This window comes from Oncorhynchus masou, chromosome 13 (genome assembly GCF_036934945.1).
Source record: "Oncorhynchus masou masou isolate Uvic2021 chromosome 13, UVic_Omas_1.1, whole genome shotgun sequence".
NCBI classification, from domain to species: Eukaryota; Metazoa; Chordata; class Actinopteri; order Salmoniformes; family Salmonidae; genus Oncorhynchus; species Oncorhynchus masou.
In genome coordinates, this window is record NC_088224.1 from 62,429,668 (window position 1) to 62,449,596 (window position 19,929).

General features: G+C 42.1%; 1 protein-coding gene across 1 annotated transcript; it reads left to right on the forward strand.

The window, feature by feature from the left end:
* The first annotated feature begins 957 nt into the window (after nucleotides 1-957).
* On the forward strand, nucleotides 958-14,098 carry LOC135552794 (A disintegrin and metalloproteinase with thrombospondin motifs 8-like). The gene is made up of 9 exons (XM_064984642.1): nucleotides 958-2,048; nucleotides 3,173-3,412; nucleotides 5,724-5,856; nucleotides 6,258-6,425; nucleotides 9,497-9,789; nucleotides 10,296-10,482; nucleotides 10,637-10,809; nucleotides 10,941-11,116; nucleotides 11,292-14,098. Exons 1-9 carry the CDS (start codon nucleotides 1,296-1,298, stop codon nucleotides 12,022-12,024), a joined length of 2,856 nt encoding a protein of 951 aa, XP_064840714.1. The 5' UTR covers nucleotides 958-1,295; the 3' UTR covers nucleotides 12,025-14,098.
* The last annotated feature ends 5,831 nt before the right edge of the window (nucleotides 14,099-19,929 follow it).

Below are 19,929 nucleotides of genomic sequence, written 5' to 3' on the forward strand. Positions count from 1 at the left end.
AAAGTACAGTTTTGGTAAAAAAAAACATTGTTCAGACCAATTGTACAGTGTGAGTTATAGATTCAGGTGAAACTAATATGACTTAATCTGGCATAACTAATCGATTAATTAAACTATAATATTTTACAATCTAATTATCGTACAAGGTAACTAGGCTTAATGACCTAACAGTTCAAACTCCATGCGTAATGCAAGTACACCCAAGATTGATTGAGAAATAGTCTAATAATATTTCCAACAAAAATCACTTATGTTTCTCTAACCTGTTCCAGTGTGCAGTACATAGGCTATAGCTTAAAAAAGAGCGACACCTGTTGCGCCTGCAGTAGAGTGCGCATCTCTGGACATTCCCTCGCGTAAAAGGCATGTCATTATTTAGTAATCAAATACTACCACCTTGTGGTTGAAATGCTTCCTCATAACCTTACCTAAAATAACCTACTTTTTATGTAGCGCTAACATGTCTCTTTGCCAATGCCACCTCGAAACTTATGAGCCCAACGTAATATCAGCGTTCATTTGTTACGTTATATTACAGTTTTGACTATCTCTTAAAGATAATTCTCTAATGTATTCCATGATATCCCTTTATCATTGGTTTATTCGACGAATGAGGACCATGGTCGTGATGGATATGCTATGGCCTACATATGGGAGTCACTTGGGGGTCACTGCACTGGCAGTCACTCAAAGTTCAGAAATAACTGACCGAGCCCTTAAATTATAGTATGGGTGTCCAGGTTGAAGCGTCATGTGCTGCAGGCCTATGCCGAGTTAATATTAGTTGCAGGGTTGTCGAACTGCAGCTATTTCAGACGGGGGGGTTGGTCTATTCTCATTGGATCCGTTGATTCCAAGAGTTTCTCATGAGGTACGAGTGGGAGGAGAATTTGAGGCAACGAGTGATATAAAAAAACAATCCTCTTCTGTCCAGGGAAGACAAGAAAGTATAAATACCGCTGCTACTCCTAGTATTCAGTGGTGCTGCCGAGTGGTAGAACAGTATTTTAGCTCCGCTATAATAGCAATGAAGATCACACAATTAAACTAAAAATAACAGACATTCTCGACACAGACTGACTATACAACATTGGATTTTTGTTACATTATATTGATGAAAAAATATTTTAGTTAAGAGGTCGCCAAGACTAAAAATAGCAGTGACTAAAGATTTTCTACCGACTACAGACACTATCAATTGACGAGTCCAGCTGCGTATGGGCTTGGTCCGGAATTTCGGTTGAAAGCTTGTCTTTGTTTTAATAGCTTTTTGAGTGCAATTTACGTTGCAGAAGATGTGTTCAAAACGGTGTTTCGTTTTACTAGTTCTGTGCGTAATAGACAAATCACTTTCGAAATTGTTTGAATCCGAGGAAATTGTACCTGTCCGGATAAATGGAAGAAGCAGCGGTCGTTTTTGGAAACGAAGTGAAGAACAGCCGAGGTTTAGACTCAGTGCCTTTGGCCGCGATTTCACTTTGAATTTAAGCCCGGATAACAGTTTCTTATCTCCTACACTGACAATTCAACGCATCAAAGCTAAAGATATCCACGCTTTACGCAGCGCCCCAGGTGCCCAGGGGAGACACTCTGAAACTGAAACTGACTTTCACAACTTGATAAACAAGACTGAGCAGATAGAAAGAGATTTGAGAAGCTGTTTTTACTCGGGGACTGTGGACTCCAACCAAGATTCTGTTGTTGCGGTCAGTATCTGTTATGGCATCCTTGGATCGTTTGTTACAGACGGGGATGAGTATTTAATTGAGCCCAAAGTGCTCGGCTCAGGGAAAAGGGAGAGGTCCACTGAACAGTTACATTTTATCAAAAGAAGGACGCCCACAGAAGCACCAAATCACACTAAAACTGTCTTTGATCAACTGAGGGAGGAGAGTAATGTAAAAGCAGACAACGAACGTTTTCTGCATGAGAAAAAAGATCCTGAGAGACAATTACGAGGGAAACGCTTTGTATCAGCACCACGATTTATTGAGACGCTGGTGGTTGCAGACACGTCGATGACACATTTCTATGGAGATGAGATAAAGGTAGGATATATTCGAGTAATATAGCCCATGCTGATTCACTCATTTGATTGCATTTAACAAAAATGAAAGTGCCATACTGTCACAATTCTATATTAATAATTTAATACATTATAATTGCAATGACACTTTCTTGCACACAAAAACTGGTTGAATCAAAGTTGTTTCCACATAATTTAACCCCCCCCCCCCCCAAAAAAAAGAAAAAACAATGTGATGACTGAATTAACGTGGAAAACTGAGTGAATTAACACAAAGTCAATGCAAGGGCATTTCCTATTTTTTCCACCCAACTTTTAACCTAAATCCAATGTCATGGTGACATTTGCTGTTGATTTCACGTTTAATTCACTGTCAGTTGACACCTCAACCATGTGTAAATCAAAACTAGACGTTGAAACGACATCTGTACCCAGTGGGAAGTTTTCTTAACAGGCTAGTTCAAGGTTTAAAATCAATTCAACTCCCAATGCGGAAACACCCACAATCAAATGCTTTAAAGAAGAAAAACTAATTTCTGTTTCAATTGAAATAATGCTAGGCTATATTTTGGATGCAGAAACAATGTTTCTGCTCTGTTATGCAAGACTAGGCTCTCCACACTTGCTATTTATCTGATATGCATGGCGTAAACTAAGTTGGAGTAATGAGATCATTAAAAAAAATCTGAGTTCATATAGATCAATGATGGGATTGGGAAACATCTGATGAAGTCAGGCAGGAGAATTATGCTTTGGCAGTAATTTCGTTCTGCATTCTTTATGGCTTAGCTGTGAGCATCACCATTTAAACAATGTTGGGGTCATGTAAATGATAAAGAGCATTTGACATTTTTAAGGATACTTCCTTTTTTTGTATACAGTACCAATCAAAAGTTTGGACACCTACTCATTCAAGGGTTTTTCTTAATTTTTTACTATTTTCTACATTGTAAAATAATAGTAAAAATAAAGAACCTGGAATGAGTAGGTGTGTCCAAACATTTGACTGGTACTGTATGCGTTTAATTCCAGTCTCGCTGTTATTTCACTCACTTAGTTTTAGGATTTTAGCTTAAATCATCACCAAGAGTGTTGCCTTGTAATCCTCTCTAATATCTAACTGCCTGTTGTCCTCCCTTGATCCAGCACTATATCCTGACCTTGGTCTCTGTGGCAGCCCAGCTTTACAAACATCCCAGTATCAAGAACCCTGTCCACATGGTGGTGGTGAAAATGGTGGTGGTGGAAGACGAGGAGGTTGGACCGTCACTCTCCAATAACGGGGGAGTCGCTCTGCGTAATTTCTGTGCCTGGCAACAACAGTTCAACCCGGCCAGCCAGAGGCATCCTGAGCACTACGACACTGCTCTGCTTTTTACCCGAGAGGTGAGCACTGCCTGCATCAATGTCACAGGTTTTCCCCAAAGACTTATTCCATAACCATCTTACCATGTGGTTTGGAGAGTTAATGAAATAATGTCATATTTTATTATGTGATCTCTAATGAAACACAATTGCCTGTGTCAATGAATCAGATCGGATGAGCTTTGAAACAAATAGGGCTGAAGGCTCTCCTATGAGCTATTTTTAGAGTGGTTACAAATCAGCCTTGAGTGAAGATGACATCCTTAAAATGGCCAGAGTATGGGTGTGATGTTGCTGCCCTGAATTTGACCTGCCAAAGAATGTGTGCCACATGTCTTGTCATAAGATAAACCAAAAACTCGAGACCTAAATTGGAAGTAGTTTGTACATGCGGTCTCCAGTGAGTGATGCTTCTGCAAAACAAGGTGTACACATGCTGAGTTGAATTCAGCATGTCGCTCTCAGTCCAGATGTTCTTTGAATCATGTATGGTTGTGTCTTGTGGTTTGGGTCATATTCCCCAGGAAATATGTATCTCAGTTACAGAGAGCCATCCTGACATGTGAAGGGAAAGGCATGTTGTTGAAATACACTGCTCAAAAAAAATAAAGGGAACACTTAAACAACGCAATGTAACTCCAAGTCAATCATACTTCTGTGAAATCAAACTGTCCACTTAGGAAGCAACACTGATTGACAATAAATGTCACATGCTGTTATGCAAATGGAATAGACAACAGGTGGAAATTATAGGCATTTAGCAAGACACCCCCAATAAAGGAGTGGTTCTGCAGGTGGTGACCAGGCCACTTCTCAGTTACTATGCTTCCTGGCTGATGTTTTGGTCACTTTTGAATGCTGGCGGTGCTTTCATTCTAGTGGTAGCATGAGACGGAGTCTACAACCCACACAAGTGGCTCAGGTAGTGCAGCTCATCCAGGATGGCACATCAATGCGAGCAGTGGCAAGAAGGTTTGCTGTGTCAGCGTAGTGTCCAGAGTATGGAGGCGCTACCACGAGACAGGCCAGTACATCAGGAGACGTGGAGGAGGCCGTAGGAGGGCAACAACCCAGCAGCAGGACCGCTACCTCCACCTTTGAGGAAGGAGGAGCAGGAGGAGCACTGCCAGAGCCCTGCAAAATGACCTCCAGCAGGCCACAAATGTGCATGCGTCTGTTTCTGACCGTTTGAGCAGACTCCATGAGGGTGGTGTGTGGGCCCGACGTCCACAGATGGGGGTTGTGCTTACAGCCCAACACCGTGCAGGACGTTTGGCATTTGACAGAGAACACCAAGATTGGCAAATTCGCCACTAGCGCCCTGTGCTCTTCACAGATGAAAGCAGGTTCACACTGAGCAAGTGACAGAGTCTAGAGACACCGTGGAGAACGTTCTGCTGCCTGCAACATCCTCCAGCATGACCGGTTTGGCGGGTCAGTCATGGTGTGGGGTGGCATTTCTTTGGGGGGCCGCACAGCCCTCCATGTGCTCACCAGAGGTAGCCTGACTGCCATTAGGTACCGAGATGAGATCCTCAGACCCCTTGTGAGACCATATGCTGGTGCGGTTGGCCCTGGGTCCCCCCTAATGCAAGACGATGCAAGACCTCATGTGGCTGGAGTGTGTCAGCAGTTCCTGCAAGAGGAAGGCATTGATGCTATGGACTGGCCCACCCGTTCCCCAGACCTGAATCCAATTGAGTACATCTGGGACATCATGTCTCGCTCCATCCACCAACGCCACGTTGCACCACAGACTGTCCAGGAGTTGGCGGATGCTTTAGACCAGGTCTGGGAGGAGATCCCTCAGGAGACCATCCGCCACCTCATCAGGAGCATGCCCAGGCGTTGTAGGGAGGCACGTGATACAGGCACGTGGAGGCCACACACACTACTGAGCCTCATTTTTGACTTGTTTTAAGGACATTACATTAAAGTTGGATCAGCCTGTAGTGTGGTTTTCCACTTTAATTTTGAGTGTGACTCCAAATCCAGACCTCCATGGGTTGATAAATTTGATTTCCATTGCTCATTTTTGTGTGATTTTGTTGTCAGCACATTCAACTATGTAAAGAAAAAAGTATTTAATAAGAATATTTAATTCATTCAGATCTAGGATGTGTTATTTTAGTGTTCCCTTTATTTTTTTGAGCAGTGTATATCTCTGATACCACACCTTTACTTTCCCCACATCATAGATCTGCTTCTGTCTGCCAGGAATATTTATTTGCTTCATTTTATAATGGAAAAGGGGAGAGAAAAAACAACCAGGGACAAATACAAATGCTGTCTAAAGATTCACTGTTTTAAACTGCTGCTGTCTGTCTTCCAGGATATTTGTGGACATCAGAGTTGTGACACCCTAGGAGTTGCTGATGTGGGAACCATGTGCGATCCAAAAAGGAGTTGCTCTGTCATTGAGGACAATGGACTTCAAGCAGCCTTCACTGCTGCCCATGAACTTGGTATGACTTGGGCATTAAAAAATTAGACTTTGTCAAACTTTAATAGCGACCATATATAAAGATACTATAGGTCTACATACATTTTGCCTCGTCAAAAATGTTCCTCTATATGCACAGAAATATTGTCTACAAATAACTTAATTTGGACAGAAAGGGGCACACCCATGAGCCGAAAGATTATGCAAAAGGTTGTTAGCCTACAACTAATAATTGTGTGGTTTAAGGAGATAAGAAATTGATAAGATAGTCAACCCCCAAGCCTAATGTAGATCTAAACTATTAGTAAATTTACTTCCATAGCATACCTTAAATAGTTCACATTTAATTTGAATGGGTTTTCAGGGTGCCGCTTTCGTCCCATGATCGGTACTGAATACTGATACAGTATTGTTCTCCTTTAGGCCATGTGCTGAGTATGCCTCACGACGACTCCAAGAATTGCGAGAGGATGTTTGGGAATCTAGGCGGCCATCACATGATGGCCCCTCTGTTCGTTCACCTCAACAAGACTTTCCCCTGGTCCCCTTGCAGCGCTCTCTACGTCACGGAGTTCTTTGACAACGGACACGGTATGTCATGCTGACAAACAACACTGACAACTCTGATGTAGGCAAATAAAACTTATTTGGTAACACTTCCTAGGAGGAAGTGGCGTCAGAAGGTTGGACATGAATGAAATCCGATATACATTTTAAAGACCGATTAAAAAAACAACAAAAACGTGTATATATATTTTTATACTAGAGCCTTCTGTTTTTACTAGAGCCTTCTGTTTTTACTAGAGCCATCTAGGTTAAACCACTCGTATGAGGGCCCAGTTTTCACTTCTCTATTTTCTTTTACAATATCTACCCAATTAAACTAAATATGGCCACTGAAAATACTCTTCCAGTAGGCTTATAACAAGTTTAAAAGCATTATACCTGTGGGCTTCACAAGTGTTCCCAATGTTACCTAATTTCTCACCTCAGGTTTGCTTATATGCAAAAGACTCTCTGCAGTTGCAAAAAAATCTCAATATGGAGATACGGTGCATTCGGAAAGTATTCAGACCCCTTGATTTTTCCACATTTTGTTACGTTACAGCCTTATTCAAAAACATCCTCATAAATCCACACATAATACCCCATAATGACAAAACGAAAACAGGTATTTAGAAATGTTTGCAAAGTTATGAAATATACAATTGACATAAAATACAACATTTACATAAGTATTCAGACCCTTTGCTTTGAGACTCGAAATTGAGCTCAGGTGCATCCTGTTTCCATTGATCATCCTTGATGTTTCTACATCTTGATTGGAGTCCACCTGTGGTAAATTCAATTGATTAGACATGATTTGGAAAGGCACACCTGTCTATATAAGGTCCCACAGTTGACAGTGCAAGTCAGAGCAAAAACCAAAACATGGGCAATTCCTTCAACCTCATAGAGCTCCGAGACAGGATCTTGTCGAGGCACAGATCTGGGGAAGGGTACCAAAACATTTCTGCAGAATTGAAGTTCCCAGAGAACACAGTGGCCTCCATCATTCTTAAATGGAAGAAGTTTGGAACCACCAAGACTCTTCCTAGAGCTGGCCGCCTGGCCAAACTGAGCAATCGCAGGAGAAGGGCCTTGGTCAGGGAGGTGACACTCTGACAGAGCTATAGAGTTCCTCTGTGGATATGGAAGAACCTTCCAGAAGGACAACCATCTCTGCAGCACTCCACTAATCAGGTCTTTATGGTATGGCCTTTTTAGAAATGTCTAAAAATGAGTTTTTGCTTTGTCATTATGGGGTACTGTGCATAGATTTGAGAAGGAAAAACAACCATTTTAATCAATTTTAGAATAAAGCTGTAATGTAACAAAATGTGAAAAGTCAAGGGGTCGGAATACCGAATGCACTGTACATTGGAGACGTCATAAGGAAATTAGAGATTGGCTGCCAGGTTGTTTGTGGTTACTACTTGAAATTGGGAGTGAATGGCAATGTGTTTGTTATATGAATTTTTATTTTATTTGTAACATTTAATCAAGCCCTTTCTTTCCTCTGTGTCATACATACAGAGAAGGTTTTGTTTCTCACTAGCCAAAAGTAACAGCTGTTACAAGCAAATGTTCTTTATCAGTTAGTCAGTGATTCCAAAGAGAGCGTATGTGGCTAAGAATGTGGTCTGATCACTGGGTCAAGAACACCATCACACTAAAGCTCATTGAACATTTCTACAAATAAACTCAGCAAAAAAAGAAATGTCCCTTTTTCAGGACCCTGTCTTTCAAAGATAATTTGTAAAAATCCAAATAACTTCACAGATCTTCATTGTAAAGGGTTTAAACACCGTTTCCCATGCTTGTTCAATGAACCATAAACAATTAATGAACATGCACCTGTGGAACGGTTGTTAAGACACTAACAGCTTACAGACGGTAGGCAATTAAGGTCACAGTTATAAACACTTAGGACACTAAAGAGGCCTTTCTACTGACTCTGAAAAACACCAAAAGAAAAATGCCCAGGGTCCCTGCTCATCTGTGTGAACGTGCTTTAGGCATGCTGCAGGAGACATGAGGACTGCAGATGTGGCCAGGGCAATAAATTGCAATGTCCGTACTGTGAGATGCCTAAGACAGCACTACACAGAGCCAGGACAGACAGTTCGCAGTCCTCGCAGTGACAGACCACGTGTAACAACACCTGCACAGGATTGGTAGATCCTAACATCACACCTATGGGACAGGTACAGGATGGCAACAACTGCCACAACAACTGCCCGAGTTACACCAGGAATGCACAATCCCTCCATCAGTGCTGAGACCGTCCACAATAGGCTGAGAGAGGCTGGACTGAGGGCTTGTAGGCCTGTTGTAGTAAGGCAGGTCCTCACCAGACCTCACTGGCAACAATGTCTCCTATGGGCACAAACCCATCGTCGCTGGACCAGACAGGACTGGCAAAAAGTGCTCTTCCCTCATGTGGTACCCTTCCTGCAGGCTCATCCTGACATTACTCTCCAGCATGACAATGCCACCAGCCATACTGCTCGTTCTGTGCGTGATTTCCTGCAAGACTGGAATGTCAGTGTTTTGCCATGGCCAGCGAAGAGCCTGGATCTCAATCCCATTGAGCACGTCTGGGACCTGTTGGATTGGAGGGTGAGGGCTAGGGCCATTCCCCCCCAGAAATGTCTGGGAACTTGCAGGTGCCTATGTGGAAGAGAGGGGTAACATCTCACAGCAAATCTGGTGCAGTCCATGAGGAGGAGATGCACTGCAGTACATAATGCAGCTGGTGGCCACACCAGATACAGACTGTTACTTTTGATTTTGACCCTCCCTTTGTTCAGCGACACATTAATCAATTTCTGTTAGTCACACGTCTTTGGTACTTGTTCAGTTTGTCTCGGTTGTTGAATCTTGTTCTGTTCATAAAAATATTTACACATGTTAAAGTTTGCTGAAAATAAACACAGTTGACAGTGAGAGGATGTTTCTTTTCTTGCTGAGTTTAGGTAATCATGGGTTTGAGAAGCTTCAACTGTTCAGAATGTGTCTGTGAGAAGACTCCAACAAAGTCAGCTTCTGTCACTGTCAAATCTCCACATTATACAACCTTCAGATTTTTAAAAACAGAACTCTTGTGTGTTGAATCACAGGCGACTGCCTCTTGGATCCACCGGAGAGCATCTTACCGTTACCCAGTGTACTTCCAGGCACCACTTACGGCCTCGACCGCCAGTGCCAGCAGATGTTTGGGGAGGAGTTTGTGCACTGCCCCAACACCTCTGACAGTGATGTCTGCAGCCAGCTGTGGTGCCGGGAGGAGGGCAAGCCCCACTGCACCACCAGAAACGGCAGCCTCCACTGGGCGGATGGCACCACGTGCGCCACCAACAAGAGCTGTCTGCACGGTGCATGCATGGCAGCCCACGAGGTCACACAGCCAAAGGTAAGCCCTAGTTTTTCTCAGAAAAGGGGGGAGAAAAAAAATCCCCCATATTTGGTCTTGTAGTGCATTTTGATACCAACACTGGCTCAGAATGCCTTGTTAGTTACTGTATGTGTATTAATTTATCTGTGATAGAGGTTTTCCTTCCTGCGTTGTAAGGAAGACCGTACTTTTGAGAGTACAAGCTCTTTAGCATGTCAATAAATTTGATTTATAAACTGACATGCTGGCAGTAAATATACTTTTTTCTCACCCACTAATAAAACCTTGTGAAACACACACATGAACACACACAGTTTAGTATTGCCAAGGGCGCAACGGGTTCTGCAAGTGGTGACACACAGGGCAGGAATGTGGTAGACAGCAGAAGCGTGCCACACTGACGGACAGATTTACCCAAGTCATGGCATGCCAAGAGACGCTGATGTCTCAGCCTAGAGTGTGGTTGAGTTGGACGGCTCATGTTATCATGGCACTCAGTACTCAATCTGTTGGCTTTACCACAGGTGGTTGTGGATGGTGGCTGGGGCGCTTGGGGGCCATGGCAACAGTGCTCCAGGACATGTGGGGGGGGTGTGGAGTTCTCCTACAGGGAGTGCACAGATCCCGTGCCCCAGAATGGCGGAAAATACTGCGAGGGCCAGAGAGTTCAGTACCAGTCTTGCAACACCCAGGCGTGTGAGGATAATGATGGTAAGCCATACTTGCACTATAGCATTTCACTTTTTTATATAGTGGTGAGCTATAGTGACGTTTGTAACCTAGGTTTTTCAATAAATGTCTCTGCTTTGATATTAGTTCGATGGATTATTATTGTTTTTTGCTTTGTCATTTTCTCCAACATTAGCGAAGAGTTTTAGAGAGGAGCAGTGTGAGAAGTACAACACCTTCAACTATCTGGACATTCTGGGGAACATGAAGCAATGGATTCCAAAGTACGCTGGTGTGTCGCCCCGGGATAGGTGTAAACTCTTCTGCCGGGCCAAAGGCAGCAGTGAATTCAAAGTCTTTGAAGCCAAGGTATGTTGACTAAAAGTCATCTGTAGAAAGTTAGCCACTGTAAATAAATAATTTTGCAGCTTACCTTCACTGTTTGGTGAATCACAGTGTTTAGTCAGTTGAGACGTCAACTTTGCATTTGTGGTCCATAGGTTGTCGACGGCACCACATGTGGTCCCGACACTACGTCTGTCTGTGTACAAGGCCAATGTGTCAAGGCGGGCTGTGACAAAGAGATCGGCTCCAACAAGAGGCTTGACAAGTGTGGCTTGTGTGGTGGGGATGGCCTCAGTTGCAGGAAGATCACTGGTTCATACAACAAAGCCACGTGAGTACACCTAAATATTCCAATTACATTTCTGGTAACAAGCATGTATGACCCTAATAGCTATTATGATCCAGACTAAATAATAGTCATATTTAGAAAGTATTATTGTTTGATAGTCTTCTGTGCTGCTGATGTGATTACAGCTGTAATGAGACATTTAGCTTCTTTCTTTCAGTTATGGATACAGCGACATTGTGACCATTCCTGTCGGGGCGACCAATATTGACATCAAACAGCGTAGCCATAGAAACATCAAACACGATGGAAACTACCTGGCGGTCAAGCGAGAGGGCGGTGGCTACATACTGAATGGTAACTTCTCTGTGTCCACGGTGGAGCAGGATATCCCTGTTCTCGGGGCTGTGCTGAAGTACAGTGGCTCGTCCACCACCTTAGAGAGAATACAAAGCTTCAGACAACTGAGGGAGGCCATCACCATCCAGTTGCTGGCCACTGCTGGGGAGGCATCTCCACCCAAGGTCAAATACACATTCTTTATCCCCAAAGATGTGTCTTTCACTAAATCCAAAGAGAGAAAGGCTTCGCTGCATATGATCCAGGCTTTTGGCGTGCCCCAGTGGCGTTTGGGCGAATGGTCAGAGTGCTCCAAGAGTTGCGGCTCTGGGTGGTCCCGAAGGAACGTCGAATGCAGAGACAACGCTGGTTTCCATTCCAATACCTGCGATAAGGACCTGAAACCCACAGATATCAGACCCTGTGCTGATCTGCCGTGCCCCATCTGGCAAATGGGGCCTTGGTCGTCCTGTTCACAAACTTGTGGCCAGGGGGAACGCCGACGCAGTGTTGTCTGTATAGACTACACCGGCAAGACTGTCGAGTCGGAGAAGTGCGACACCAATAAGCAACCCGCGCCAGTGTCGGGAGAGTGTGTTTACCAAATGTGCTAGCGAGGAGCCATGGAGATAGAGAACTTTGGTAGTATAGTGGACCCTTAACCACTCTGACCCGGCCGTGCTTTAGAGAAAAGCAGGGAAACCCTAGTTAGGAAATTAAGAGTGCACTAACTAACCCGGACAGGTTCAGGGCACTGGCCTGTGAGTTTGTTTTACAACCACTAGAGATGTTTCAACCAATCGAGATCTACCTCAGGATGTACATGTTTTGATAAAATAGACAAAGGTACTGTGTGCAACTTATTATTCTCTCCGAAAAGCTATTACTTTGCAGAAAACCTACTGACAAACACCATTGCGGTTAAATATACCTCAATTTTCCAGCATATAACCCAGAACTAAACAGTCAGAGACTCCGAGCCAATAAATGACCTGGGCAAATAAAGTTAGTCTAAAGGCATACTATTTGTACCATAACATGTGACATTATCATTGCAAGACAACTACTTAGTGCTTATTATTTAGAGTAAAAGGGGTTTGTGTACGCATTTTAGGTACACAATATGGAAAACTTTGTAAAATACCTACTTTATTTGTGGTTTGCTCTTTTGTTTCATTTCCTTTGAAAAAAATAATATTTTCTAAATGTGAGATTGTGTTAGTGCCTGTAAAAAAAAGAAAAAAAAGCTAAAATCTGCTATCTTATTGATTAATGATATGTGGTACTGATATGCTTACAGATAAATGATGATTCTCCCATTATCATTCAAATCATACAGGTGATTAGGTCTTCTATTAACTAATCTCTCATGGACAGACTACGTAACATAATCTGACGCAATTACGATTTTAGTTCTGTGCTTCCGAGATTAGACGTTGAGACACTAAATAGAAGAATGTACTTTCTAACAAAAAAGCAACCAGCATAGTTAGTAGTAAGAATGAACCAGACATTTTAGTGTTCATTAAAAAAATACTTTAGTTTGAGTTTACACTTTCTTTGTGTAAAATGTTGTTTAGCATAGACAATGGTCAGGAATCTGATCTGAGGCAAAAGTGTAACAGGGGACTTTTCCTCTGCTCTGCACCTTTTTTATGTAGTGTTTTAAAGAAATTCTATGGCTACAGAGAATTGGAAGTACACCCAAATTCATTATAAACATGTGTAAAATATGATCTATTTGCATAAAGAACAACTCCTTTGTAATAATTTCATAGTTGTGTTTTAAAAAGTTGTTCATAATGCGAAGAATGCTCTATTATTTGTCAGATGTCCGTATATGTTTGATTTCTCATTCCAGTTTTGTATGTCATAAAACAAAAAAGACAATATGATATACCTTCAGTGAAGGACCATATTATTATTATTATTATTATTATTATTATTTTAGCTATCTTTTTTAAAGCTATTTATTTTTGTAAAGTTTTTACCTTGGACATGAAATTATAACATTTTCAGATGCTGCTGTCTTTGAGATTTATGTCTACAATAAAATGGTAAAATACATCACATTTTACTATATGCTGTAAGCATTGAGTGTCTTGTTTTTACCCGTTTGGAAAGTTAATGACCGACTTTAGCTATGTTTGGCCTACATCAGGCCTGCTTCTCCTTCCACTGCAGTCTGCTGGTTAAACACAGAGAATAAAAATATGTGCAAACTACACACATTGTTCAATCTTCTCATTAGATGGGCATTGTCACTGATTACCCCGGTACTGCTGCTCTTTCTGTGCACCAGTTCCGGAGATCTACGCCACTGGCCTCGAGGCATCACTGAACTGTATCATTACGCACACCTGATTCCATTTTCCCTGATTAGTAATTCTATATATGTGCCCTCTTTATCGTTGTCTTGTCAGTTATTGTTCCCATGTCCGTTGGTCTGTGAGTACCTGTGCTTTATTTCGGCTTTCGTGCTGCGTGTATTGTGCACTTGTTATTACGGGTCTTGTCCTGTGTAGTGTATTGCGGGTCTCGTCCCGTGTATTTATTAGAGGTTTTACCTCGCTCTTGTTTGGGTTACATCCCTGTGTTTTTGTATACATGTTTGTTTTGGGCTTTGTCCCTGTGCCTTTCATGGCATGTTGTATTTTTGGGTGGAGTATTAAAACACCCTATTACGTATTCCTGCGCCTGTCTCCAATCCTTTATACAATATGACAGACCCACAACAGACAATGAAAGTATTTTTTTTAAATTAACCTTGGTCCATAATTTCTGTTCATCTGGCTAGCATTTATGGGTTTATTGTATTACATGAAAACATCTTGATCAGTTAGCTTTGAGGTACCGTAGTCAATATGAAAGAAACTATTTGACAGCATGATCCTCATCCAAACAGAAGAATTAAGAGGCTAATGGACTATCTCTAGTATCATCCACTAGAATGGTCCAGAATTGTCTGCAGACTCTTGACCAAAGTATAACAACATATTCCGAGATTAACCTGCAGCTGTGCCTACAGAAATTATAGCTAATTGCTTTGGATACATGACAAATCAAATGCAAAAAAAATTCCATTGTCATTTCCACACAATGTTTTTTGGGCACAGCTGATGGATTCTGCTCATGTATTCTTAGGGTAATTCAATGGGATGCTAATAGGCTTTCCACTGGGCACAATCAACGCTGTTTCCATGTAATTTCAATGAAATTACGTTGAACCAACATGAAATAAAGGTTGAATTGATGCTTGTGCCCAGTGGGTTATAATACGATGGGGTAAGAAAATAAGTGTTTCTAGAGGCCTAGTAGGCTACAAAGCAACCTCTTCAACGGGTTTGGACCTCTTGGTGTTAAGGTGTTGGACTGACGGAGACCCGTGTTCAAGTCCCAGTTGGGCTACTGGTTAAGGGCATTACACACAAGGGAGCTGCAAACCCTGTCAAAGCCACCTACAGTTTATGAAAAATCTTAAACTGTAACAGGACAATGTGGAGAGGGAGAGTGAGCTGTAACAGGGGCTTGATCCATGGATCCTGCGATGCAAAGGTGCCAACACTACTCCCTGCGCCACAAAAGCCTGGGCCTCCCCTCATGAAAACGTACTACTGAATTACTACAATCTATTTGTGCAGTAGTGTCTATGTAACAACTTGGAGGAATTGTGTAGTAAATGTGTAATTTATGCACTACTCAAGATACACAAGTAGTGTTCAGTAGGAAAACAGTAGTGTTTCCAGTAGTAATCAGGTAAAAAAAAATACTACTTGATGTTGGTAGTAAATAAGTAGCCAAAACACTACAGCTTCAGCAATGTCAGAGCGGCATAGACTAAGACATAGTAGAATAGAATACAGTATATACATGAGATGATTAATGCAAAATATGTAAATGTTATTAAAGTGACTAGTTTTCCCATTTATTAAAGTGACCAGTGACTCCATGTCTAGGTATATAGGGCCTCAGCCTGTAAGGTGCAGGGTTGAGTAACAGGGTGGTAGCTGACTAGTGATGGCTACCAAACAGTCTTGAAGGCCTTGAGATAGAAGTTGTTTTTCAGGTTTCTCGCTCTGTGTTTCCTACTTTCACAACCTGGGGGCGGCCCGTCAGGAAGTCCAGGACCCAGTTGCACAGGGTGGGGTTCAAACCCAGGGCCCCAAGCTTATTGATGAGCTTGGAGGGTACTATGGTGTTGAAGGTTGAGCTATAGTCAAAGAACAGCATTCTGATGTAGGTATTCCTCTTGTCCAGATGGGATAAGACAGAGTGCAGTGTGATGGCGATTGCATCGTCTGTGGATCTATTGCGGTGATAAGAAAATTGAAGTGGGTCTAGGGTGTCAGGTAAGGCAGAGGTGATATGATCCTTAACTAGCCTCTCAAAGCACTTCATGATCACAGAAGTGAGTGCTATGGGGCGATAGTCATTAGTTCAGTTACCTTTGTTCCTGTACACAAGAAAGCAATGGTTGACATCTTGAAGCAAGTGGGGACAGCAGACTAGGATAAGGAGAGATTGAATATGTCTGTAAACACTCCAGCCAGCTGGTATGCACATACTCTGAGGCCGAGGCCGTCTGGACCGGCAGCCTTGCGATGATTAACTTGCTTAAATGTCTTACCCACGTCGGCCACGGAGAACGAGAGCCAGGGCAATTTAACTTATCCCAGAGGCTGCTCCATGTCACCGGCGGCTGAAAATAGGTAACCGGAGTGGACTTATAGTCCGACTCAGGAGGTGGGCACACCATCTACCACTTCAGAGTATATTACTTGCTAATGTTCAGTCTCTGGACAATAAAGCAGACAAGCTCATGGTGAGAATCTCCTTCCAGAGAGACATCAGGGACTGTAAACATACTCTGTTTCACGGAATCTTGACTCTCTCTGGATATACTGTCCCCGTCCATACAGCATTGCGCAGACAGAAATACAGAACTCTCTGGGAATAAGAAAGGCAGGGGTATATGTTTCATGATTAACTACTCATGGTGTGATTGTGATAACATACAGAAACTCAAGTCCTTTTGTTCACCTGACTTAGAATACTGCGACTATAACCAAAGAGAATACCCTAGAGAGGTAATACGGTTGGCATTTGATTGTGAGGTATTCTAAGTCAGGTGAATAAAAGGACTTGAGTATCTGTATGTTATCACAATCCAAGTTTTACTACATCAAATAGATTGCTAGCCAAAACTATCTTAGCAGTTAGCCATTGTCATAGAGATGTATTGTGTTTAGTCTAGCGCTTTGCTAGCCCCATTGAATTTAGCTATGTAGCCTGTTTTCGTTACGCTAGCAAATAAGTATGAGTGTTTGTTAGCAAATGTACAGTATATTCATAGTAGTATACTTACCTTTTCTACTTATTTTGACCTCTTGCCAAGGAGGCCCTCGCCAATGTTGGTAAGATTAACATTGTTTATCAAATGTTTTTGTGTTTTGTCTTATGTGACCCGTTAGCAGATGATTAATAATGGCTTAGAATTGGCTCTCTTGTGCTTGTCTTTATTTTCTAAAAGGTTATGGGGTACAGAAACAAAAAAGAGTATCTGAAGATACAGTGCATTCGGAAAATATTCAGATCCTTTGACTTTTTCCACATTTTGTTACTTTACAGCCTTATTCTAAAATTAATTAAATTGTTTGTTTTCCTTCATCTATCTACACACAATACCCCATAATGATAAAGCAAAAACAGGTTTATATAACTTTTTACAAATGTATTAAAAATGAAAAACTGATCACGTTTACATAAGCATTCAGACCCTTTACTCAGTACTTTGTTGAAGCACTTTTGCCAGCGATTACAGCCTCAAGTCTTCTTGGGTATGACACTACAAGCTTGGCAAACTGGCATTTGGAGAGTTTCTCCCATTATTCTCTGCAGATCCTATCAAGCTTTGGCAGGTTGGATGGGGAGCATCGCCGCACAGCTATTTTCAGGTCTCTCCAGAGATGTTTGATCAGGTTCAAGTCTGGGCTCTGGCTGGGCCACTCAAGGACATTCAGAGACTTGTCCTGAAGCCACTCCTGCATTGTCTTGGCTGTTTGCTTAGGGTCGTTGTCCTGCTGAAAGGTGAACCTTTGCCCCAGTTTGAGGTCCTGAGCACTCTGGAGCAGGTTTTCATCAAGGATCTCTCTGTACTTTGCTCTGTTCATTTTTCCCTTAATCCTGACTAGTCTCCCAGTCCCTGCCACTGAAAACCATCCCCACAGCATGATTCTGCCACCACCATGCTTCACCGTAGGGAGGGTTCCAGGTTTCCTCCAGACGTAATGCTTGGCATTCAGGCCAAAGAGTTAAATCTTGGTTTCGTCAGACCAGAGAATCTTGTTTCTTATGGTTAGAGTCCTTTAGGCGAGTTTGGTAAACTCCAAGCGAGCTGTCATGTGCCTTCCGTCTGGCCACTCTACCATAAAGACCTGATTGGTTGAGTGCTGCAGAGATGGTTGTCCTTCTGGAAGGTTCTCCCGTCTCTACAGAGGAACTCTGGAGCTCTGTCAGAGTGATCATCGGGTTCTTGGTCACCTCCCTGCAGAAATGTTTTGGTACCCTTCCCCAGATCTGTGCTTCGACACAATCCTGTCTCAAAGCTCGACGGACAATTCCTTCGAACTCATGGCTTGGCTTTTGCTCTGACATGCACTGTCAACTGTGGGACCTTATATAGACAGGTGTGCCTTTCCAAATAATTTCCAATCAATTGAATTTACCACAGGTGGACTCCAATAAAGTTGTAGAAACATCTCAAGGAAAATAAATGGAAGCAGGATACACCTGAGCTCAATTTAGAGTCTCATAGCAAAGTGTCTGAAAACTTATGTAAATCAAGTATTTTTTATTTTTTTTTAAATCTAAAAAGCTGTTTTCACTTTGTCATTATGGGGTGTAGTGTGTAGAACAATTTAAGGCTGCAACATAACAATGTGGAAAAAAGTCAAGGGGTCTGAATACTTTACTAATGCACTGTAGTTAAGTCAAAGCTGAATGAAGACAAGGCGTCAAAGCGATTAATAAAAAGGTATAAATTGTCACGCTCTGATATTCCCCATTATCCTGTGTACTTATACCTGCGTTTTGTTTGTCTTTTGCCACGTCGTCTTGTTTGTCAAGCTTACCAGCGTTCGTCCTGTCAGCTCCTGTCTTTTTCCCTGCCTCTCTTTTTCTCTTCCTCCTGGTCTTTGACTCTTGCCTGTCCTGCACTTGTACCCGCCCACCTGACCACTCTGCCCCTCCCAGACCCTGCCTGCTGTCCTGTACCTTTGCTCCCCCTATGGATTACTGAACTCTGCCTGTCCCTGACCCCAAGCCTGCCTGCCTTGACCTGTCATTTGCTTGCCCCTGGTGTTACAATAAACATTGTTACTTCACATGGTCTGCACTTGGGTCTCACCTTGATTCCTGATAAAAAAAAAATGATAATTTGATTTAAAAGAAATGCAATTAAGTTTATAAAAGCGTATTATTATTTGTTTGATTATATTACTACAGTTAGAAACTTGAGGAAATAACATGTGCACTAGTCTTGTAGTGAAATAAGATGTGAATTTTGAATAGGAAAACAGTAAATGTGTCAGTTTTCAATGGCAGTTTTCAAAAGGGTTAATGTAGAAAATGTAAAAAGGAGCAGAAGCAACTCAGTAGTGATCAGCAGTTACATGTCACTACACACATTGATAGCAGTAGTAATTCAATCAGGATTGAGTATGCATTCAGCAGTCATGTGTAAGCATTGTGTAGTGATTCAATAGAACATGTATAGGAATGTGTGGGTTTTAAGTAGTAGATCCCCCTCAGTGGTTCCACAGTAGTAATAATTATTTTGTGATGAGTACGAAATGAACGTCCCAATTTATCACTCATTACTACACAAATCACTACTGGTTTACTACACATCTCAATAGCAATCAAGTAGTAAAACCATTAGGTTTTGTGTAGTAATGATGAAAAGTAATTAAGTAGTACTTACACCATTGCCCTCACTCAGAGTGTTCTCGTATTCACACCAAACTCCAAATGCTAATAGCCAAGCTCCAACATGACCATCCCACCGCAGCCCACCAACGTAACTAGTCAGAGAGGTGTAGGCCTAATATGGAAACGATCCATGTGGTGCAGAAGTGAGAGCACTAATCCTGAGCCGGCGGCACAAAAGCACAAGCATTGGGTGAACGTGGTTAAAACAAACCAACAAGAGCTCCCATAGGATAGTTAACTAATCATGTGATCTAAATTGTGTATTTAAACCACTTTTATTTTGTTTTTGGCTTCTGGTTAGCAGCATACAGGAAGGGATGCAGTCCAGAGGCATGGCTACTGAGGCTTGTGAAATGAACTTTTAATTATTTTTCTTTTTCCAGAAAATGGACACCTGCATCACCTCCTGAGTCCCCTTTTTGGTTCTCGTTTAAATGTTTTACTCGTATTGGTTTCAAACGTGCTCCTAAGCCATAGAAAGACCACTGTAACTGAAATGAGAACTAAAATTGAACTTTGCCTTATGTTGT